The 25,726-nt window shown below is 34.4% G+C and overlaps 1 protein-coding gene across 4 annotated transcripts in view; it reads right to left on the reverse strand.

Moving 5' to 3' along the window:
* Window positions 1-5,289: 5,289 nt before the first annotated feature.
* The window catches only part of abd-A (abdominal A), a 51,027-nt gene continuing 30,590 nt past the window's right edge, over window positions 5,290-25,726 (reverse strand). For 2 of the 4 annotated variants that reach the window (NM_001114159.2, NM_001173337.1), the window contains 1 exon segment: window positions 7,431-8,977. In NM_001114159.2, coding sequence (NP_001107631.1) covers window positions 8,580-8,977 — 398 coding nt within the window. In that variant the 3' untranslated portion in view covers window positions 7,431-8,579. 4 annotated transcript variants of the gene reach the window in all.

Below are 25,726 nucleotides of genomic sequence, written 5' to 3' on the forward strand. Positions count from 1 at the left end.
ATTTACGAGATATAGACAGGGATAGGAAGCGTTAGATGAGTGGTTTGCTATTACAATCGTCAATCCATGTTGTAAACTATACTTTAACCTCTAAAGAATAATTATCAAACATAATAATAATAATGTATTTCTATTTAATTGTGTCCTTTGGATTTCAGTCAGTACGATTGCTTGGCTCGTCAGAGGAGCAGAACTCGCCTATGAAATTAGAACCGCTGTGTTCATTTATAGTTGTATTCAAGATATTCTTTTTTGGAAATTATCATTTGACTTTGGAATGAACTCCCTTTCAAGGTGGTTTCAAAGTGTGTGTCGTTGTTGAAACGGGATATGAGGGCAGTTCTTAGCAATAGATAACGAACGCCCTGACTGTGTTCCTAGCAGTCCATAGGTAACAGTGATCACCCACCATAAGGTATCCTACGATGCCTACGATGGCAATAAAAAAACAATAATAATGATAACTATCAAATGAGATTACTCGTAATTCGTGACTTGCATATTTAATAGCAATAGGGCTTAGGCAAACGTAATAAGCGATTCAGATGCAGAGAGGGAGCGTCAGACCATGAAATTGGCCCAGTCTATGCCATCAGGGCAACGCATCGGCGCTTAATGGCCGTCGAACAGATAGGATTTCAGCTATTTTCATAAATAAACTCAACTTGATAACTATTTAAGTATCTAAAGCGCTTAATGAAAATACGGAGCCTTTTGTTCACAGCACAGGAGACTATTTTAATTTAATGAATATTTTAATTTCGTTTTCTGTATTCTGTGCCAAAAGGAAACGTTCTTCTGTTGTGTTGAAGCGGGATCATCTCAATATTTCAGTCATTAATGTTCTTGTAAATTCTATTAAAATTAAGTTCTAGATTTAGGTCTAAATCATTCTGTAGCAGCAGAGCATCTTACGCAACCGTAATTCCATTTGCGCCTTTCAAGCCTCAGATGTCTACAATGTTGTAACAAAGCAATCATGCACTAAGCAATTTTCTATGATCACTAAATTATATTTATACGTTTATTACACAGATAAAGATGATAATACTCATAACAGTTAATTTTATAGCAACTAAATTTGTTTTGGCAGTAACAAGTCTCTAAGCGACTTTCAACAGCCATTATAATTTGCTATGATCGCTCCCAAAGATTACAAACGCCATAAAGGCGATGTCAAAAGATACCACTCGAAAAAACTATCAACAAAAACTATAAAGGCGAAATATCGGAAAGGTCGGACCCGAAAAAAATTTTTGCTTAAAGAACAAAATTGCTTGTACAATTTTTATCTTTTTTAGAACGTTTCGTTCTGTCTAAACAGTGGTTTGCCGAGCGATTTTCGGTTCAGTGGGTTGCGATCCCACCTATTGTGAATTCCGTAGGTCTGAAATTTATTTGACAGCATAGTGTCTGTGGAGAATGGAAAATGGCGGAATAGCAGAATACATTATGGAAATAACTCATGGTTTGTTTTTGGCGGGGGTCCGACAAACGTTATTGGTATTTAACTATTAGACACAATGGTTGTTTTTTGTCTTTTTCGAATTAATTATCGGATATTATATGTCACTAGAATGAGTTACCGACAGTGACGTCACAAAAGGTAGAGAGTACAAAAGTAAAGCTCATGTAAATTTATTATTTTTATAACGAAGGCTCGGTGATCGCGTTATCGTTGTTAAGCCCAGCCTGTACAAAAAGTGTGATAAAAACTCGATACTCGATATCGATATCGATACTAGATACCTATATATGTAAAATGCATTTGTATCTAGTTGCTAGCTTGCTAGATTGTTGAGAGTGAGACAGGAAGAACACAAATCATTCAAGTTACTATTAATTCAAATACGCGACTAACATTTATTCACTTTCTTATGTGTGAACTAAGCCAGGGAAAAAATATTGCAAGGCATTGCGTAGTCAGCGTTTGTATCTGTTTTTAGGCTTTCACAGTTAAAATATTTCCTGTTAAAAAAATATGGAATAGTCCTCTATCTATCTCACAGATTCCACAAAACTATAAAGTGGTGTTGCTAATAAGTTGGTTGATGACGTTGTTGTTATCAATTATATTCTCCTTTTATTTAACCCATAAGTTCATTGCGTTCTTTGCGGATCTAATCATTATCTCAGCAAATATTCACTGACGCAAACTATCGCGTTCTTTTCCTTTACAATATGTCTGTCAATAATTTTATTAATTTTTTTATTTTTTTCTGTACTATCATAAGTAGGTATTGTTTTCTTTGATACCACAATTGTTCTTCTTTTACAAACCATAACTTCATCGGGTTCGAAACCGAATATATGAAAACAAATATATATAAATATAACCTACTGCACCCCTGAGTCAGTTAAAATATTATTATTTTTTTTTTTCTCAATCGCATTCCAGTCTGACTGAGCAATCGTTAAATTTTCCTCAATCCTTTTGCCGGGCGTCTGCGGAGTTACCATTTTTGGATAACATGAATTTTGAAAAGAAAATACTTACAGCTAAAATCTTACTTACTTTGCAGTTTTAATTTCCACTTTTAGGCCTCGTGTTTCAATTCTTCAAACAGTTCCGATTGAATCGTCTGGTCGCGTAAAGCATCCTTTAATTCTTAAATCACTTATATTAAAGGTTTCAATGTTTTCTGGTCACACTCAATTATTTTATTTTCATGATGATTTGATGTTAAATTTTGGTCAGTTCAGCGAAGCAAATAAAATTTAAGATAAATTAAATTAGATATTCTCTCTAGTTTTCACGAGTCGTAGACATAATTAAGACTATTTTTTATACTGTAGAGTCCTCCGTGACCATGAAATCTGTAAATTATTCGAAATGTCTAAAATACAATAATGTAATTACAATAGAAAATGTAACGTTGAATCGTCAAAGTAGTTTTAATTATGCTTAAAATGCTACTCAAAACAGTCCCGTATTCGTCGCCACAAAATACGTTTTGTTAGGTTAGTTACTCAAAGTCAGCGTGGCCTAAAGGATAAGACGTCCGATGCATTCGTATCCAGCGATACACCGGGGTTCGAATCCCGCTGGCAAGTACAAATCTTTCTAATGAAATACGCACTTAACAAATGTTCACGATTGACTTCCACGGTGGAGGAATAACATCGTGTAGTAAAATTCTAATCCGCAAAACGATAATTAGCGTACCTAATTACTGGTGAGTCCGCACGGGTAGGTACCACCACCTATTTCTGCCGTGAAGCAGTGATGCGTTTCGGTTTGAAGGGTGGGGTAGCTGTTGTAACTATACTGATACCTTAGAACATATATTATATCTCAAGGTGGGTGGCGGCTTTTACGTTGTATATGTCTATGGGCTCCGGTAACTGCTTAACACCAGGTGGGCCGTGAGCTCGTCCACCCATCTAAGCAATAAAAAAAATGTTCTGTACTTACTCGGAGTCCAAAATGATGATTTTTTTTGTTTTACTTATGACGTGTGAACGAGCTCACAGCTTACGAGTGACACCTGTTTTGAAACAGCTTATATTTATTTTAGTTTTTGGAAACTCATTTAAATCAATATTTATATTCCGTCAGTAGATTTATATATTACCCACATTCTACTTTCACAAATGTATATTTCCGACGCGATACCTACGTGTGATAAATATAATTTTATTTGTAAACAGGTTTTTACAGTATATATACTAATTGAAATTATAAGTTCCTCTTTGTAAACTAGAATTTGCATATTAATGAGTAAAATAATGAAATCAACGACTTGTGAAAATCAAAAAAATCGTTAGAAACTAAAATGCTTAGGAAAAATAAAAAACAAGTAATATCATGTTGTTGTCAAATTTTAAAGTTTACCTTATTAGTCAATAAGCTCAATGGATAATATAGTGACAGTTTAAAAATAAAAACGCGTCCGTGGCCTAACAATTAAAGCTCCCTTTGTAAGCTACTTTACCCGGAGACACAGAACCTCTAGAAATTTACGAATTTCATATCCAAAATAATAATTTTACTGGTGGTAGGACCTCTTGTGAGTCCGCACGGGCAGGTACAACCACCCCGCCTATTTCTGCCGTGAAGTAGTAATGCGTTTCGGTTTAAAGGGTGGGGCAGCCGTTGTAACCATACTTGAGACCTTAGAACTTATATTTCAATCACTTACGTTGTAGATGTCTATGGGCTCCAGTAACCACTTAACACTAGGTGGGCTGCTCGTCCACGCACCGAAGCAATAAAAAAAAAAGTCACAGCATGTTATCGTCTTAAATCAGCGGACCGGTGGTTGGACGGGGCATTTATGAAAGTTTAACTCAAATTTTTATAATTTAGCATATGTAACAAATTTTACACACATTTTGGATTTTTAAACTAGAAGTCAAGTAAGAATTCTAAAATCCTGAGGGTGATAATGGTAGTGTTGTAGATGCAATAGATTTATTTTTACATAGACGGTAAATTATTACTTCTAAATTTTGTTTAGGTATTATTTATATTAACTTATGTATTTTATTTATTATAACATTTTAATTATTAAAATTTTAAACGTGTTTTAGACTACTCTCGACTCAACTCGTAATAAAACATACATAAAACACAAAAAAGTAAAAAAGTAAATTGTATTTAGGAAAGGAAAGTCCAGGGACAGATGGCCGTATTGTCCCTAATTTTTTATTTATTTTAACATTATTATTTGAAATCGTCTGTGAATCTAGATTGAAATCGAATGATTGTAAATCCAATATTTGAGTCTGAAAATCAACAAAAATATAAACAAATCTGTTTAAATAGCATGTACCTATATTTAATGTTTAATATTATGTTTTATTTATAATATTTCTCTTTTCAAGTATAAGTCCATATTTATTTTGTTAAAATACAATTTTGACGTTCTTGTAAATTCTTATTATTGTTTACATTTTGCTGATGTTTAATTTGTTGTTTATAATAATATTAATAAATTTTTATTTCAGAATTAAATTCCATATGAAGTGTTAGTAATACGAAAAAAAGTACATTTTATTTATTTTACATTGACCATGGCTGGTCTTGAGCCAACATGGACTTCATTCCAGTGCCTCAGTATAGGGCAGCAATAGTGACTCCCTATCGCGACCAGGAGGCTGTTCGGGCTGTCCCGAATCATATGTTCGATACATAGAAAAGTTCTGAGCATTTTTTTTATTCTTTATTAGAGCCATACACAAAATTAGGTTACGAAAAATTTAAAAAAATCGTCGCGTCACATAGATGCAATTTTAAAGCAGGTGAAATAAGGTTCAAGTTGTGAGTCGAAATAAATAGAATAGACATACGTTTTTATTAACTCTTTATTCTCTTGAATTTTTGAAATTAATATTACAATATTGAATGTGGGCTTCATATACAATAACCCAACTATTTGCTTACGTACCGCGACACTCACGTTGTATCGTCGCCTATTACATACTGTTTGACCACGTTCAATAATGTTTCGATACTGAAACTTTCATGTACTGTGGATACCACATTCATACAATCTCTAATGAACGTGTTCAATCCAATGGGTGAACGACACAATAAAAATACATAACATAACCAAAAAAAAAAAATGCGCCACATAAAACTTTCACGACTATGTACATTTACTTAATTTTAGACGATTTTAGTTACTATACTCAAAAATATAGATATAGGTACATAGATACATAACTACATTTAATATTAAAGATAGAATTGATCGATTTTATTAATGATAGGCAATCACAAAAGTTTTGCTATCCCTAAATAAAAAAACATCAAAAGAAAATACTATAACGTTTACAACAATTAAACTTAATATAACAGAATAAATTTAGAGATATAATTATAAAAAAAAAAAAAAAAACGGAGGACGCAATAAAATAATTCGATAATAATTTCAATAGCATGAAAAATATCAGTTAGGTACCGACTAAGAAACTTACAATATGGCAAGACAGCATTACAGATGGAGGACGTATCTAATCTTTAAGAAAATTGCTCATTGTTTCACGTAAATTACAATTCTTTACGACTCAGAAACAATAAAGTGTACCTGACATAAATCAATGGACGTACATACCTAAATATAACTAGTGTGTATGTTACGAAGGTTACATTTGATTGAAAGGGAAAATTTGGACGAAGCCTGTTGTTAGTTATTTCGAATGTTTCCATAGTTTTCGTTGACAGATTATTTAAATGCAAACGAATAACGATTGTAAATTCAAAAGTAAGCACAACAACTTCATATTACGTACCGTACCATGTGCAATGCGCCGGTGTACATACGCCCTTTTGTAACTACATCAAATTTTCACTTTGTACAGTTTTTCGCTACGAACGATACTAAATAATGTTAAGCGTTTTTGTTTACGTTAATTGAAATGCTAACCGTCTGAACCACGTTAACTTAACGTTTAGTACAAGTATCTGCGATTAATTTAGAGACTATACGCGATATTTTTTTTATATAATTTATAAAGCCTACTTAAATCGAAGTTACTTAAGTACATTTTGTTCGAATAAAACCATGTTATTTAATTTAAATAAGATGGGATAGAGTTATTACTAACGACAACCTTAAATTGTAATTAATCTTAGATTAAAGAATATGGCTTTAATGAAATGTGTGTTTTTTAATTATTGCACACCTTAATATGGGAAAATATGTTTATCTCAAAGAGACAATACTGCACTATATTATCTTAACTATGTTGATTAATTTACTTTTAGTTTTTTGGAGTGATTCCATAATTACTTTCCGAATAGCTTTCACTATGTTATGACGTCATAAGCTTGTGTAGTTTAGCGATTCTTGCCAACCGATATTGCCCTTTTTGTCTCCTAGAAGTTATGATGTCCTAAACAAGAAGCGATTAATCTTATCGACTTATCATTCACTAATGATTTCACGACATTCACTTTAAATGCTATCAGATTAATTATTTCACGGATAATGGACAGAAAGAGTAGTGTGACATATAAAAATGAAGCCCAAACACGATTTACTTAAATACAGATATCATTAACTTTATTAATTCTACCCTGGCGTTAATTTACGTATAATGGTGACTAACAAGACTAAATTTCATTTAATTTCTAATATTTGCTTTGTAATTACGTATAGAGGGAATATTTAAATGAAACATGAACTAAGCGCTGAGGTTTCTGCGAGAATCGTGCTGCAATTATGTTAATTTACATAATATTTTGGCACAATACGAATGAAAAGCGATCATTATGGTACTAGTAATTTTCGTATTAAATCAAAAGCTTACGCTGAAACTTTTGCATTGTTACTGCAATTTTAGATATTCATTTTGATTATTTTTAAGAAACTGAAGTACCTATATTTAGCAAAACACTTAGATACTTCCCTTTTATTCGTTGAAAGAGGAACTTGCTATTTTTGAACTAAATTACGAATAGCGCTCGACCAATGCGAAATCCAAGTTAGTTACGTTTTAGGTACCTAGACTTAGCAATACTTCATACAAAGTAGAACCTATATGCTTATATAATACACTTAAACTACTCAACTTTTAATTATACGTGTAAAATTTATATTAACGTCACATTATTGTAATTTATTATATGTATCATTGTTACGTATATAATTTTTGAACATCGGATGACTTCAAAGAACTTGGACAACGTCGTTATGACGATCGAAATAACGATCTCTTTTTGTTCATTTTGATCGACCAGTTTTATTTACGAACGAGACATTTTACATACTAGAATCATCAAAAAATACGATCTAATTTTTAAATACCTATCGTTCCTGAAGACGGAAATTTTAAAAAGAAATATTTCACTCGACGAAGACCTAAAGAGATTGTACTTCCATACGTATTTTGTTTTTAAATTTAATTCCTAATAGTAATAACTATGCAGGTATTTATTCTGATAATATTTATACTACAAAAATTAAAGAATCAAATGATAATAATATAACAATTCACGGACTTAACTATCAGAAAATGAATCACAATCTGGTCAAATAAAAGTAACTCTTTTGAAATCAACTGATAAAATACAACAAAATTTTACAATCATAAAAAAATTCGACCAAAACATAACCAGCCCGCTAACAGCGGACAAATAATAAAATATACATCAAAATGTACATAATATAATTTCTATTAATAAAAAAATAACTAAATGGATTAGAGTAAGTGGTAGCAATAAATACTATGAGATTCACAGATTTTAAATCTTAACTAACAACACCGAAGTTCACTCGGGCTTCCTAAGTAAATCATAGAGCGATTCTAACGCTTTTGTAAATTTTAGTAAAATATTATTGCAATACAAGGTGTGGTTATGGCAACAAAATAAATGCTTAAAGCACATCACCAGCCTGTCCACCCAGCGACCGACATCGAGGCGAGTCCTCTGCACTAAAGGAACATTACAAAACAATAGTCACGACACACCTTCACAACAAGACGACACTTCCGAATCAGCCGCAAAATATAAAACTAGTGGATACGAATCGACTAACACCGCCGGGTCCCTTTGGACGCAACACTTCCATACATTTCACACTATATGATACAGAATCAGTCAAGATTTTCTATTCGGTGTCGGGGACACCTTACGTGGGGACCTTGTTCACTTTGAGTAGGTCATTGGAGCCCTTATCGATAGGCATCTTCATCGGGTCGTGATGATGTGTGACGTGGTGTCCGTGATGCTGGCCTTCCAGCTTGGCCTGCTTCTCTTGTTGCTGCTGCTTCATTCTGTCCTGTTCCTCTCTTTCGCGGCGAGCCTGTTCGTTTATCTCTTTCACGGCTCGGAGTTCTTTCTTTAGTTTCATGCGTCGATTTTGAAACCATATTTTGATCTGTCTCTCGGTGAGGCATAGCGCGTGTGCTATTTCTATCCTGCGGCGGCGCGTCAGATAATGATTGAAGTGGAATTCCTTTTCTAGTTCTAGAGTCTGGAACCTAGTGTAAGTTTGTCGTCCTCGCCTTCGCGGACATCCGTTTGGACCTGGAAACAAAAATGAAAACGAATTAAACACGACGAACAAAATAAGTATGACTCAGGTAATGTTTTACAAATCGAATTACTGCATCATATATCACGGTTCGAATTCGCAACGCGCTCCGGGAGAGAACCATTAAATTTCACTTTTATTCCGTTTTAGATTTTAATAGCACGTTAAGTTTTACTGCATCCACTAAAGTTAATTTCAGAATTAATCGCTACCGACCAACCTTAATCATATTTTTGATACGAGCTACGAGTCACATGAAACGGCGCTCCGACAATGAATAAAAATCTTGTTAGGTGCACCACCTCGTGTACTCAATGCTATTTTCACAATAAAAATAAAGTAAAACAATATCTTTGAAAAGTAACGGAAAGGGTTAGCAGCAAACGGTCCGCGAACAATAGACTCCTTTGAAAAAAGAAATCGCTACAAAAAGTCAGGGATGCGTAAAGAAGGGTTGCGCAACTTTCTAATTCTTTGTAAGGCTATACCTTATTCTTGTCAATATCGAGATATATTCTTGGAATTTGTGAAAGTCAACCCTTTACACTAGATACTGTTCATATTTTTAATGCCTCATCTAACTCGAGCGTTGAGTTTAAGTGCGAAGATTTCTCACATACACACAATACAAGCCCGATATACTCGTATATATAGGGAGGTAAATGTTCCACAAAGCAGTCGCATCTCGAAACTCGTTTTCGATAATAAATAAGGCAAGATAAATAGCCTTCCCATCGCGTATAAAATTGATAGTGGGCCAGCCGAATGACTCGGAATGTGTAGGATGGGCCTAAGTTACCTGATCGGCTTTAGAACGTGTAGATATGGCTAATGGATTATTTTAATTGATGTGTATACATATAGGTATGTTTTAAGTTCGGTGTTTTAAGCTAAGTGTTACAGCCAAAATCTAAGTAGAGAAATAAGTTAAGCTTTTAATGGATGTAGTCTACTTAAAAACTATTACAAATTCTGTTTAATATTCACTTTTCAATTAGAAAATTCAAAGAATAATTTGTAATGAGCTATCAGTTGGAGCTCGCATAATTCGGTGTTTGATTTTACATCAAAGAACTTTTTAAATTAATTACATTAACAACTTCATTGAAATATTTTATTCTCTACATTGAACGGCAATACCGATTGTCCAATAAATAGATAATTCAATAAAATTATGGATCATCAACTACCTATCATATTAAAGATATATTACTTAATTAATAACACAATAAAATTTTTAAATGTACGTACAAAAACTTAAGCAAATCTGAACAAATAAAAAAATATGCAAAGTTGATGTGTGACTCAAATGAAACTCAGAGGCTACATTAACATGAACCATAAATTTTCCGAACTGCGTTTTTACTGCCGCAATAACATTAATGGTGCAGTTATTTCAACAAAAACTTAAAAACTGTTTAAAATGTCATAAAAAGAGAATAGAATAATTAAACAAGTGCGGTTAGTGAAGATCAGAGATATTGTGTCGATGCATTAGAGAGAGATAGTCATATCCATTCTAAATTTAAAAAGCAAAGATGGAACCCGAAAGTACAATACACGCAACTCAATAATGTCATCAAGGAGAAAGGCCGTAAGAGAAGTTTGATGGTGCGACAAATAGGCCTCTCAGGTTTACGACCGAGAGTTCAAAATCCGTGCGCTGGAAAGGGACGACTATGGCTGTTTTCGTTAAGACTGGTGATATGTTGTCGTGACAGGTTAGCCACCCTTCGCACGGTTGCTATGACAACGGCCGATGAGACACCTCCCGTCAGCTGGCGTCCATTATTATCTGCAGTATTGTTACCCTGATGTCTGACTGTGCAGTGTACCTGTAGTATTTTTGACGGGAAGAACCGCCCGTTTCCCATGCTCAGATTATAATCAGATTGAAACTTACACAGGATACAATACATCACCTTCATTTACATTGTTTTATTCGTAATTGGTGTTTAATCTGATAAAGTCCGTTTTGTATATTATAGCGTCAATGTTTTAAGTGGTCTCGTATCTCGTTAGAAAAAGAACGACTTTAAAAGACACAGGCTCGAAATACAATATATCTCAGAGAGTAAGGGGCACAGCATTAATTAAAGTCGTACATTGTGAGGCGACACCGGTACGACAATAAACATACTGCGACAAGACCCGGCTCTTACCCGGCCACGGTTTTTTCTCCGAAATAAATCTCATGGAATGCTGAGGCTTATTTATTATTTTATTTAACTCGCCTGCCTTTGTATAAACCCGTTCCATGTATTTGATTAATGCCCGGCCGCATGGCTGTTATATTAAAGGTCTGCTTGTGAATTATAACAGAATTTTGTCCAGCGTTATCGTTATTTATAGAACGAGTTAGAGCTGGTCAGCGGTGATTTGTGCTTGGATTCAGTTTGGTGGTATAACTGATATTATTATCATCTATGGGGATTTGCAATCGTTTCACGGGGAACGGTGTCTCTGAGCAGACATGTAAATGTATTGTAAAGGACTTTGACTTCATTTTACACACTAGAGTTGTTCTATTTAACATTATGAAACCTGGGAAATGTCCTGCTATGAGCGAAAAAATTATTTAACGTCGTGATTCGACATGGAATTTTGAGTAAGCATTTCCGGTGTTCTAATTTTGATTTGATTAGTTGTTTTTATATTATATTTCACATGAGAATGTTAAGATATGCAAATCCTCCGAAAAATACGTCATGGTAGTGGAGAACATGAATAAAACGAACACAATGAAACTGCGGTTCGTCAGCATGGAAAATATAATTTTTCACATAATCAGCGTAAGGCAATGATTCTAGGGAATTATGAAGAGGCACGCACGCGCTCGAAATAGAGACAAAAATTCTAATGCTCATATTAAAATTGTTTTGTTTCGGTGTAAATTAATTTGGAACACACTCCGGTAATTGCTCAACGTCACGGAGTCCCGTGGCTTTACAGGCAATTATTTATACGTAAAAGTGTTAGTACTCGGATTTCGGGAGTTAATTTCTTAAGTACTTTAAAAACTTTTATGGGCTCATAATTACGATTTATTTTTCATTTAGCATTGAAACTCTTACGCCCTTTTTGAGTTTTATCAGTCATCACTGAAGTGTGTGTTTCAACAAATTATTCTCTATGGTTCTTGGTTAAATACGTAGCCGTTAGTAAAACAATAAAGCACGTCAAACGCCACACAATACAAGTAATTTGTAGGCACACACTATAGGAATACAACTTTATTTATTAACGAGTGCACTCAAGTACAAAACTAATATTTCAAGCTTGTGCGTGTCGGAAAGGACTATTTTTGCTCATTGTGAGAGTCAGTTAAATCATCACAATGTTGTTCTGTACTCCGCTTCGAAGGACATTGCCTTCATCAGGGCTGCTCGTAAGTTCAATTTATTATTATTGCACATCCATGTTTTATCATAATGTTTATATTGTGTGTGCTTTCACACATTCTAAGAAAAAAATATACGTAGTATTTGGGTCTTCCGGTTTGTTAGTATATTTAGCATTTGACTAGCTAAGGAAATTAATTAAAACAACTTTTACAGTTAATCTCGCGTTTTTAACATTATACTATTTCCGATGTTTCAAATATATTACAGCGCTCGATGAAAATATAATACTAAGAATATTAACTTTATTGATTATTATCAGAATAAAAATATCCTAATATTAATTTTTTTAATAAAACGTATGATATATTTTGAGTTAGTTAAGAAACGCGTTTTCCTCGAGCTCCGACGGCTTCCTTCTGAATATTAGTTTTACGTCACCGTTTCTTTGATTCGCATAAAAAAGTGAATTATATAAATGATATAATAACATTAACAGCCCTATTTCCGCAGCACAACGTCGCGCCTTGTAGTGTGTTGGAGCGAAACGAACTTTGATCTAGGGATATTTTGCCTCGTGACGACGCGATTTATTCATCCTCTTTTACAGACTTGTTACACTTGATACTCTATTATAACATGCTAGATGCATCCAGCGTACCATCCGGCTTTGGAATGTTTTTTTTTTATTGCCTAGATGTGTGGACGATCTCACAGCCCACCTGGTGTTAAGTGGTTACTGGAACCCATAGACATCTACAACGTGAATGCGCCACCCACCACGAGATATAAGTTCTAAGATCTCAGTATACTTAGAACGGCTGCCCCGCCCTTCAAACCGAAACGCATTACTGCTTCACGGCAGAAATAGGCGGGGCGGTGGTACCTACCCGTGCGGACTCTCAAGAGGTCCTACCACCAGTAAGTAAGTTAGTTTCCCGCCACAGTGCTATCAAGCACTCTCAACTTATCATATCGGTTGTGCGAGTTTTGTGAAGAAATCTCAGCAGGAGATAATTGTTTGGATTTGTGACCGTTCACTATAAAGTGGGCCGTATGCAAAAAACATTAAGAAACATTCGCATTAAATTTGGCCTCAGCTTAATTGTAACAATAAAAAAATATACTAAATAAATACGCTATAATATAAAGCTTCGTTCTAATTCAGATTCGTCAGGCCTCAGAGGTTCGCGTGATACATTTTGCGATGTCTATGAACTATAGCCATAGCTTGACGTCATCAATCATCACGGCGCTCATTAACGAAAACAACAATACTAGTTATAGGCTTTGAAAGAAAAACTTTCATGGAAAAATAAAACCTGTTTGACAATCAGCGATTTACGGTTTGACGCCTAAGGGAGCAGGTGTACAATGAGGATTTTTTTTACGTTTCATTATTTTATAAATGAGTTTCTGTTACTGTGTTATAATTACGTCATAGATTAATATATGAACTATAGTTATACATACATACATATATATATGGTATGTGGCATGTATAGTTCACATTGTAGAAGACTTTGTGATTATTATTTGAAATTAATATATTATTTATTGAATCAAAAAAAGCTATTATTAGTAAATTTTGTAATTTAAAAAAAACCATAGGATTAAATGTATGTTGTCTATCAATTCAATACTAAAAAAATGTGTGTAATGAGAATTCTGTTAGTTCGAAAAAAGTTAAAAACTATGTGTTTTAATATCAATCATTAGTAACCTGTATAGGTACCTATCATAAGTAAATGCCTAATGATGAAGGAACAGCTGAAAATACAATCAGCAAGAGTGCTTGAGCAAAGTGAATTAATATTTAGTGTAATTTGATTAATATTTAGTACAATTTGATCTTGGGTTTATTATTTTTCATTTTATTTTTTCCAACGTTTTGAATAGCTATTTTAGTCTCCACAATTGCGGGCGACGTTAGTACCTACTTTTTTTTTTTAAATTATGTATACGACTCGCGATAAATCAATAATAATACCGACATAATGGTTACTACCGCATTTATGTAGGTATATTGCTAATATTATCTACCTACACAATCCAATTTAGGACCGATTTTGAAATATACACATAAACGATCATTTCGTTAGTAAGCCAATAGATTTATTAGAATTAATTATGGAATATTGATTCTTGAACAAGATATCAGTGGATTCGTAGTAATTGTTTTAACACTGGTCCCGTAGACAGAGACCGATGTATGCAATGTTGCAGTTGTTAGAGCGAGAATGACGATTTTCGACCATTGGACCGGACCGTGACCAGATTGTCGATTACTCCCATTTGTGTACAATATGTTCGTATTGTCCACTAGTGATATTGTATTACTTAAACAGAATATTCACGTCTTTACTACTGTCTATAACGTAGTTACTACTGGTAACTAAATTTACTACTAAGCCCGCCTTTATACTGGTAAGTATAATTATAAATAAATAAATAAATAGTCCAGAAATCTTTCTTATCTTACGCGACTACATTTACCCTTATCCTGAGATGCTTTGGAAATTTATTTACCTAGTCGAAAATTATTCAAACGCACAAAAGCCAATGATAAGTAATTTTTGGATTTTAAAATAAATGCCAAATTTCACGTATAAATTATAAATTCGTTTTTATAATGTTCATCCATAAGTCTATAAAATAACTTTCAATTGCGACAGAGAGAGAGTTAAAAAAATGTCGATGTACTTAAATTTTAAATTACGTGATTTACAGAATACGCGTGTTACATACTTCATTAATATTTTATCATTTGTCGAAGTGTGTCACAAGATATCTCTTACAATGATTCGGTTTTTGTTTAGTGCTACAACGACCCTTCACGGTGGTCCCAAATAAATATGGAATTGATTACAGAATAGACGATGCAAGCTATTTCAAAGTCAACATTTTAAGGTACGTTTTATTCTAATTTGTCTTATATAAAAAAATGTAGATAAGCCCACGATACCGGGGCTTGTTTTCGTTAATTTACAATTTACATAATTATGTGGGTACTTATATTTTAATTGGCGCTGACAAGCTTATAACCTTGGGCAGACGAGTTCACGAAAAACCTGGTACTAACGGGGCCCATATACATATAATTACCGCAACACCGCCACCCAACTTGAATCGTGAGATTGAAGTCCCAATGGTTTTATGAAAGCGGCTGTTCTTCAAACCGAAACAATTGACTGCTTCGCTTCAAAAATCGAAAAGCGATAGAAAAGGAATCGTTTGGGATATTTTTTAAAACAGTGATATTCTAATGTCAACAAAATCGTTCTTCTTAGTACAGGATTCAGCGATGTCACAAATTTGTTATTAAGCACGACGGCTGGGAAACAAACAGTTGTATAAATTCCAGAATATCGTGATTGTATACTGTTGTAAAAAAAATGACATCAATTCCGTTTCATTATATGAAAAGTATCTGGACGTTTCACACTATAGCAATACCAAAAAAAATACCAATCAAAATTTCTTAGCATGCTTAGTAAGTTGATACTGTAAGTTTCACTCTTAGAACTTAAAGTAAGCTACTTATTAGGTATGTGGGCGAACCTTAACTTCATAAATGCAGTTAGTTATAACTTAATGACATCACCATGACTATATAATGAACATTATTCATTGAGAGAATACGTTATTTCCTTAATAAATAACGTATCTTTCTGAGTGGTTTATTAATTATCTTTAAATAATAAATAACTAAATAACTATTCTTTGTTTTATTTCTTCTAAAGAAGAGAAAGAAAATGGATTGTAATAATAATTTTGGAGTTACATTGAAACATAATTCATTGGGTATTAATGTTAATTATTAAGATAAAAAACTATTCAGCAATTCACACATCAGAAATATTACCATATTGAATGTCTTCGTAGGTTTAAATATATGTATATTTATATAATTTCAAAAGAAGCCTGACAATCTTCCGTTATGATCGTATGAAGATCGTATGTAAGAAAAGATATTGTGCTTAGTGTGGCTTCGGTGAAAAGCATTTATTTATCTTATAGAGCAATTTTATATAAGGTGTTATTATTATGACTGTTTACCAATTTTTATTGTTATCGTGTCATACTGTTTTATTTTTATAAACAGGCTTTTTTCATAATACTTAAGGATCACTTTCGTAATAATTTCGTAATAATTCGTAATAATTGTAGGTTTGAGATGATTTCTGTAGGATCAACAGGGGGGGCGAACCTCCTACGAGGTCCCCGCGTATAAGGGGTGCGCGGGGTATGTGGGACTTGACGATCCGCAGATGTTGGGAGCAGACCACGGGCCCAAGGACGTTTTAGGGCCCTACCGCACCAAACAACTCCACTGCATTCTTACACCCGAAGTCCGATCTCCGCCCGGGGTCAGAACCGGTCGGAGTAAGGGGGTTCCCGCCTTCAACACTAAAACCAGACTCGCGGCGCCACCCCATGGACGCCCAGCTGACGGGTCGCTGAGATGATAGTCGACAACCTACTACGCCGGTCTCTGCGGTACGGCGGCCCTAGCAGGCCACCCGGGCGATGCGGCTGGTGTTTCGGGATACCCCGCTGGCTGAGAACCAGCATGCCGGATCGTAACGCGATACACCGCCGACCGTGTTGCTCTTCCACAGTATATTCGGCGACGACAGCGACGACGCGGACCGCATCGCAGGCTGCAACCACTGACGCGTCGTCCCATCTTCCTGGTGCCACCGCGCTAGAGTGATGGTAGCGTGCGGCGCAGACTCAACCTCCTCAGGTCACCCCGTGACCATCACCGGGAGGAAATTCCTCTTTAAAGGGGCCAGAGCTGGACGAACGCACTCCTCCGAACCCCGGCTCGGCGGCGGCGGTACGGCGCCGAGAGGGAAGAAGAGCTCCCCCGCTCCCGTTCCGCCGCCTCCTTCTGCGAGATGGTAGACTCGCAAAAAGTAAAAAATCGCCTATAATTCAATCTCAACAGCCCAACCCGAAATTTTCATGCGATTAGTCTCATGAAAGTGTATTTCAAGTAATTTAATATCAAACCAAAATGAAGAACCGGCTCGAACGAGAAATTGAATTATTTCTATCTATTTATTAGTACAAGCATTTAACCTTTCAATGCATGCTATAAATTTGACATCATACATTTTTAATTGCCAACCAATTGAATGAAATAAACAGTAATTATTAGGCAAACCTCATTTCCATACATCGGTGTGATTATCGCTTAATTAGTGTGGTACACATAGTATATGCTTAGAAACGAGTCACACGTGACCTATCATCTGCAATGGTGTGTGTAAAACGAATGATTAAAATATGTAGGTAAGTATATTGGTAATGTTGTGCTAGTGTAAGTTTACCTATAGTGCTGAATGGAAATTTTTCGAAACGTCCGTAAGCATTCAAGTACAGTGTAGCTTGGAATGCTTAATACGCTTTTATCAGCTTTATGTTTATCTATGCAACGGAATCATTCAAGGTAATTTCAGCCAACTTTAACTTGAAAAAGACAAGCATCAAGAACCGATTACAATACAATCATTTAATTGCTTTGGAATTATATTCTAAAGAGGATTATATTTACAGGAATACTTACAGTCATTTATTTAATTAGATTTTTTTGGTTTTTTTTTATTGCTTAAATGGGTGGACGAGCTCACAGCCCACCCGGTGTTAAATGGTTACTGGAGCCCATAGACATTTACAACGCAAATGCGCCACCCACCTTGAGATATAAGTTCTAAGGTCTCAGTATAGTTACAACGACTGCCCCACCTTTCAAGCCGAAACGCATTACTGCTTCACGGCAGAAATAGGCGGGGTGGTGGTACCTACCCGTAAGGACTCACATGAGGTCCTACTACCAGTAATTACGCAAATTATAATTTTGCGGGTTTGATTTTATATTACACGATGTTATTCCTTCACCATGGAAGCCGATCGTCAACATTTGTAAAGTACGTATTTCATTAGAAAAATTGGTAGGTAGGTACCCGCCTGCGGGATTCGAACACCGGTGCATCGCTAGATACGAATGTACCAGACGTCTTATCTTTTAGGCCACGGCGACTAAGAACTGGTGTGCCTAGAGTTTTATAAACTGAATAAAAGATGTTAGTTTGGAACGTTTCGAACAAAAGTAAGTGCAGAATGACTTTGTAAAAGTTAATATAATTACTTAATTAAAATTAATCAATTCGCGGCTTATAATCGTAAGAACTAAAACAGTACCATTTTTTTATTTCGATCAGTCGATTAATGCCAAAATATCACAGCTCCAAATATTGTTACATTTAATGGAAAATAAGTAATTGAAACATAAACTTTTTCAACTGAATTGTTAAAAGGAACATTTTATTAGTTGAATTATCGTAAATCGCAAGTACTCGGTGCAATTAAAATTTAGGTTAATGCATTAACGCCGGCTACGCAGAATGCAAAAGATTTTAGATAAGCTACCTGGTGTTGTAAAATTTTATGTTAATTAAATTGTTTATCTTTTAATGCAATTGTGATTGCGGTTTAAATTCGTTTTATCTTTAGATCGTGTTATGTATAAATTAAAAAACTCAAAGGCGTTGTTCCTGGTGTTAATTGGTTACTGGAGTCCATAGAAATCTACGACGTAAATGCGTTATCCACCTTGAGATATCAGTTCTAAGGTCTCAGTATAGTTACAACGACTGCCCCGTCCTTCAAACCGAAACGCATTACTGCTTCAAGGCAGAAATAGGCAGGGTGGTGGTACCTACGCGCGCGGACTCACAAGAGGTCCTATCACCAGTAATTACGCAAATTATAATTTTGCGGGTTTCATTTTTATTACACGATGTTATTCCTTCACCGTGGAAGTCAATCGTGAACATTTGTTGAGTACGTATTTCATTAGACAAATCGGTACCCGCCTGAGATTCGAACACAATACGGTGCATAGCTCAACACGAATGCACCGTGCGTCTTTATCCTCCAGCAGATTTTGTGCAAATTAAGGATTTTCTCAAAGAATTACTTCATTTGTAGAGTACAAGCTCGTTGGCTCATCGTTTCAATAAATATTTTTCTATTAAATTATTTCATTAGGCATTTTTTGAATAATCAAATATATGGGGTAGGTATTATCAAAAATCGACTGTATCCTGCCAAAAAGGTTTAACAGAAATATTTAATGAGATGTAAAATTTATTATATGTTGATTGATTAATGTACAAAACAGATTATATTTAAACTCTTTACTAAACATTTTACTATAATGAAGTAGGAGAAAACAGCTCTGTATTACTTATATTTGAAAAAAAAAAGTTCAGTACTATTGCTGTATAGACTACAATTTCAAAGCCACGCGGCTTTGTCATTCACGTAGCGGCTGACTGAACAATAAGACATCGATCGATCTACTGCCGTTGACCTTTACCACGTTCCCGAATTAGTGCTGCGACCAGCCACTGTTTCAGCCATGTATATCATATTTGTCGCGTATATCAATCGTGAGGTTGACTGACTTAATTTTCTATGAAATTATGAAAGCTGAGGAGGTTATATTGCATGCAAATACATTAAAAAAAATGTATGCTTTACGAACTTACGGCAAGTCTGTCATTAAGTGGTTACCCTAGTCCATTAACATGAACATGAGATCCACCACCCACTCTGAGATCTGATGTCGAAATTTCAATAGTATTGTATAACGCCCATCCCACTCGAATGACTACTATGACTGTTTCACGAGAAAAAAATAGGATTGCGGTACCTGGCTGTCTAACCATATTTATTTTTTTCACAATAAACTTACTAATTATGAATTTATAATATTCATGTTTTTCGTTTATTTTTTATTTTGCAATTTTTCGCACTCGCAATTTTTGGAATTTTTAAAATTCACATTCGGCAGTGGAGAAAGCTTCAATTTAAATAATCTATGTATTATATATATATTTAAGTCATCGTGGCCTAAGGGATAAGACGTCCGCTGCATTCGTGTTGAGCGATGCACCGGTGTTGGAATCCCGCAGGCGGGTACCAATTTTTCTAATGAAATACGTACTCAACAAATGTTCACGATTGACTTCCACGGTGAAGGAATAACATCGTGTAATAAAAATGAAACCCGCAAAATTATAATTTGCGTAATTACTGGTGGTAGGACCTCTTGTCCTACCACCGTCCGCGCGGGTAGGTACCACCGCCCTGCGTATTTCTGCCGTGAAGCAGTAATGCGTTTCGGTTTGAAGGGTGGGGCAGCCGTTGTAACTATACTTGAGACCTTAGAACTTATATCTCAAGGTGGGTGGCGCATTTACGTCGTGGATGTCTATGGGTTCCAGTAACCACTTAACATCAGGTGGGCTGTGAGCTCGTCCACCTACCTAAGCAATAAATAAAAAATAAAAATTTTGGTAATGTAATTTTATAATTTGGGTTATCCCAGTGTTTATTTTCACTCATGTCTACTATAATTCTTTAAATTATTGCCATATATCTTAACTTTATCACAGCTACGCACTTCGTGAATCTTTCACTTCATCAACGAGGGTCAATTGAAAGAGAATGCCTGCATGGCGTTAAGTTCGCCTTTGTAGGCACAATGTTTTTGGGCAAAAAATAATTTGATCAATCAAATAACATTTATTCCATGAGTATATATTTCGACTTTGCTTTTAAATATTTCAAATGCTTAGTATATTATCTATATTACTATGCAGGTCGGAAAGTTATACTCATTACTATGTATATTCTATCGTATTATTATTACTCATCAAAATTGCTGTTAATTTGGAAGTTTAAGTTGTTTGTATACTGTTTTAGAAAAAAAATGTAGTAGAAACTACTTCTGGATTTAACAAATAAATACAAATATATCTATCAACAGGTGGTAGAAACGAAAGAAGATGTGTATTTTTTTTTTTTTTTTTATTACTTAAATGGGTCAACGAGCTCACAGCCCACCTGGTGTTAAATGGATACTGGAGCACATGACATCCACAACGTAAATGCGCCACCCACCTTGAGATATAAGTTCTAAGGTCTCAAGTAAGTTACAACGGCTGCCCCACCCTTCAAACCGAAACGTATTACTGCTTCACGGCAGAAATAGGCAGGGTGGTGGTACCCACCCGCGCGGACTCACAAAAGGTCCTACCACCAGTAAAAAGTGTATTCCAAAAGGCTTCCGTAAACTATTTACATATATTGTACTCCCTTTCATCAAGCAACAAACTATCAATATATACCTACCTAAATTTACGAGGTAATCTAAAAACTGATTTCTGTGAAAACTGTATAAGCTTTTTTTCAGAACGAACATGTCACATGTGCATACCTAAGTTTAAACAATATGAAATAGCCGGCTAGTCAACTAGTCGTATAATGAAATAATGAAAATTTCACAATCCAAATCATAATCGAATAATTCTTCGTCCTATGCGTCAAGGTGTTTGAATTGATGTATGAGGCCACGACGAACTAACAACCGCGGACTAATAGATTTAAAACCTGAGTTCAACGTCCTGATTCCCTTACAACTATTAGGTTCAATAAGCACCATTTCTTATATCTGTTGCGTATTTGATCACACTCTTAAAATTTATATATGGTGTCTAGCTAAAACGTCACTATATTAGAAGGAGATTACATGGAGTACACGTATTTAAAGTTATCCCGGGGCGTATTGGGTCGAGTAACCTTGTTCTGGATGGTATGGTATGATAAGCTTTGCGAGCAGTACGATGGTAAAAAGAAGATGATGGAGTCGTCTCAAACAATAACTTTTAATTAATTATTTACTTACGAATTATATATTATGAAACTGCAGTTTGGAAGTTTTGATCTAAAAAAACTGAGCATGTATCTAACTGTCAACCCTGTAAAATATAAGTATAATTATACACTATGATAAGTAATCAGAAAATCAGATTTAAGTTATATAAATATCGAAAATTACTGTTAAACATAACGCAATAAGACATTTATTTGCGCTGTTCAGTAACTGGTAATTACTTTGTTCTTTACCTAAATAATTTAGCCGACTGCGCATTAACATAGCATTATCATATGAGCCGCATACAAATGGACACAAAGTATTGATGCTAACAGATGCCTTACATAGTCAAATGTGCAAATCTCTTAACCGAATCTAAGCCTTAAATACCTACAATAAAGATTATTGTAGAAAAAAAAGGTAAATAATTTTCATTAATGAATTCTACAGAATAAAGCGACGATGGTTTGTTGTTATTATTTCAAGTAAACAATTTTTTAAATTGAATAACAATATTCTGCTTAACTGCACCTACATAGTATCTTTTTTAGCTTTGATCTTCAGTATAAAGCTGATTAATTATGAACATTTTTGGAATTAATATGTAATTGGCCTTTTTAGAAGCAAGTCCGACAATTTTTAATGCATTTAGATGTCAAATATATTTCCTATAACGGGTGTTTCATCTTTTATGGGTTTGAACATTTCCTCGAGTATATATTTTGCATAAATTACAAATGTAGTTTTGCAGGTAAAATGTAAGGGCCTGCTAACATTGGCTTTGGCTATTGGCTTAAATTATACGATCAGCCACATACAAAAACATACTTATGCTAACCATTAAATATCTTTTGTTCAGCCATGAAAAAAAAGGGGTCCCGGGCGCGTCTATGTCGGTCTCCATTTCATTACCCCTCCTTAGTAAAAATCTTACGCAAAACCGCACCAGTAACTAGAGATTAAAACGTAGACTGCAATAACATCCGATTTGACTTAGATTACTAGCTGTAATCAATTTGTTTCTCATATTTTATTATTTTCAAATTTTTACCTATTGCTTAAGGCTCTCCAAACATTTTATACAAATAAATTCAATGAATTTTCTTTAATAAGGTCTCAAAATCGAATGCAAAATATTTATTTTAAATGCGCATACAATTAACCTATGCAATTTGATTTTAAATGTGATTTCATATCCGCTGATTGTAATAAATTTCTTTGAATAAATCAGCAATGTGAATTTCAAAATATCATTTATGAACTTCGAATTCGAAATGTAAGAATTGACAGAATAAGCCCTTTGAACTATTTGTTAATATTTTCTACTAAGATTGTAGTTTATAATTACACAAAGCGTTACTTGTAAAAATGAATTACACAATGTGTTCATTATAGCTAATATTATTGAAATGGATGACTTTATGCAAGATAAATAGGTCATTTCATATCTTTAACGACATAATAACATTCGATTTAATTAGTCTGAATGTTTTCATTATACTTTAACTACACATATCAAGATCGTAACGGCCTCAAAGTTTATCATTTTATTACTTATTTCGATTGATAAACCTCATTTTGCATGGATACAAGATTTATGGTATTAATGTTATGATTTGTATATGTATTATTTATAATAATTTATTTTAATGAATGTCATTAAACGTGCATGTCGAACGTATCATAGATACTGAATTTCGATTTAATTCTTATCTAATATACTTACTGGTAGGACGTATAGTCTGCACTTGTAAGAAGCGCTGTCTGTAACATGTTTTATGTGACAACTATTTTTTTTTTGTTAACTTTGTAGGCAGACAAATATACGGACATACGGATCACTTGAGGAGGGGCTTCCGCCATTTTTAGCTGACAGTAATGTCAGGAGCAACACACAAGTCGCTGTGTACCGCTAAGTACTCAAGCTAAGCTTAACCTAACAACGTACAGATAGCTTCTGGTGATATCGTACATCTTGAAATAACCGAAACCATTTACTGATCTCATGAATACATTGCTGTATCATAACATACGTTTGCCAACTTGCTTGTGAGTACATTCGTTGGCAAAGGGAGCACGCTAAAAGCATTTCCTTTGAGATTTATCTCAAAAAACATAGATCACTGTCGTGAGCAATAAAAGCGTTCTCGGTAGCTCAGAAAACGAGTTCTGTATGAACGTATATAGAATACCAACGTATGTAGAGTGGACGATGAAATGAACTGATATTTGTATGCATTGATGTATCTATCGGTGCTTGTACGCATGTCACATCTGATTTTATGACAATTCTATGTTTATTAGGCGATTCGTGTTTGTTTTATTGTATATGAAATGTGCATTTAAAAGTTAAACACATTTCGTTGTTGATATTTTGATTTTCATGATTTTGTTTTTCACCAGTTTTTTTATTATTTTTTTGCTTAGATAGGTGGACGAGCTCACAGCCCACCTGATGTTAAGTGGTTACTGGAGCCCATAGACATCCACAACGTAAGTGCGCCACCCACCTTGAGATACAAGTTCTAAGGTCTCAAGTATAGTAACGACGGCTGCCTCACCCTTCAAACCGAAACGCATTACTGCTTCACGGCCGAAATAGGCAGGGTGGTGGTACCCACCCGCGCAGACTCACAAGAGGTCCTACAACCAGTAATTACGCAAATTATAATTTTGCGGGTTTCATTTTTATTACACGATGTTATTCCTTCACCGTGGAAGTCAATCGTGAACATTTGTTGAGTACGTATTTCATTTGAAAAATTGGTACCCGCCTGCGGGATTCGAACACCGGTGCATCGCTCAACACGAATGCACCGGACGTCTTATCCGTTAGGCCACGACGACTACAAAAAATGTATTATCAGTTGGGTTTCTCAATTCAGTTTCTAAATTTTTTTTAAGTAAATAAATGTTATTTCTTACGTAATTTGAAATTAATCCACCAAATAAATTTAATCAATCATCTACCTAATGCAATTTTTTAATATTAATATTTTAAAACGTATATTTTCGTTAAATCTTCCCTGTATTATCATGTATATATAAGATAAAATATTATTTATGTGTGTTTCACAATGTGGAACCAAATTACTTTATGTATTTTCAAGTAAGTTTAATAAGGTAAGGTATTGCGTAAGTTGTTATTTATTTTATATTATAAGTTCTTATTTTTGTTTCAAAGCCAAGTGAATTTTTCTCTAAAGTGTAGGTACTCAACAAGAATTTCTATAGGTTAAAGTTCACACATGTTTTGATTTGCCCATAATATTTAAAAATTCAATTATTTTTATGCCCTGTGCTAATTTAGTGCTAGATAATTACTTACTTAATTTTTTATTAAATGCGAATAGAAAGAAAAACCAGTTTTACAAATATTCACCCTTTCAATAAACATTACAACGAATAGCTCAATAGTAATTGAACAAATTAGATTTAAATCAAAATCACGACTAATTCAAGAATAGTTAAAAGTAATTAATTATACATAGGTACATACATTTGCATGTAATACATATCAATTAGTTTTATTTACTACATTGTTATTGCTTCGACAATAGACTTTAAATAAACACAAACACATACGGTTAAAGTTATAATTACTTTGAGATTTTCAACCCAACACTCCGAACAGAGAACAATTATACAAAGTCTGCACAGGATGTACA

This window comes from Bombyx mori, chromosome 6, assembly GCF_030269925.1.
Source record: "Bombyx mori chromosome 6, ASM3026992v2".
Classification (NCBI taxonomy): domain Eukaryota; kingdom Metazoa; phylum Arthropoda; class Insecta; order Lepidoptera; family Bombycidae; genus Bombyx; species Bombyx mori.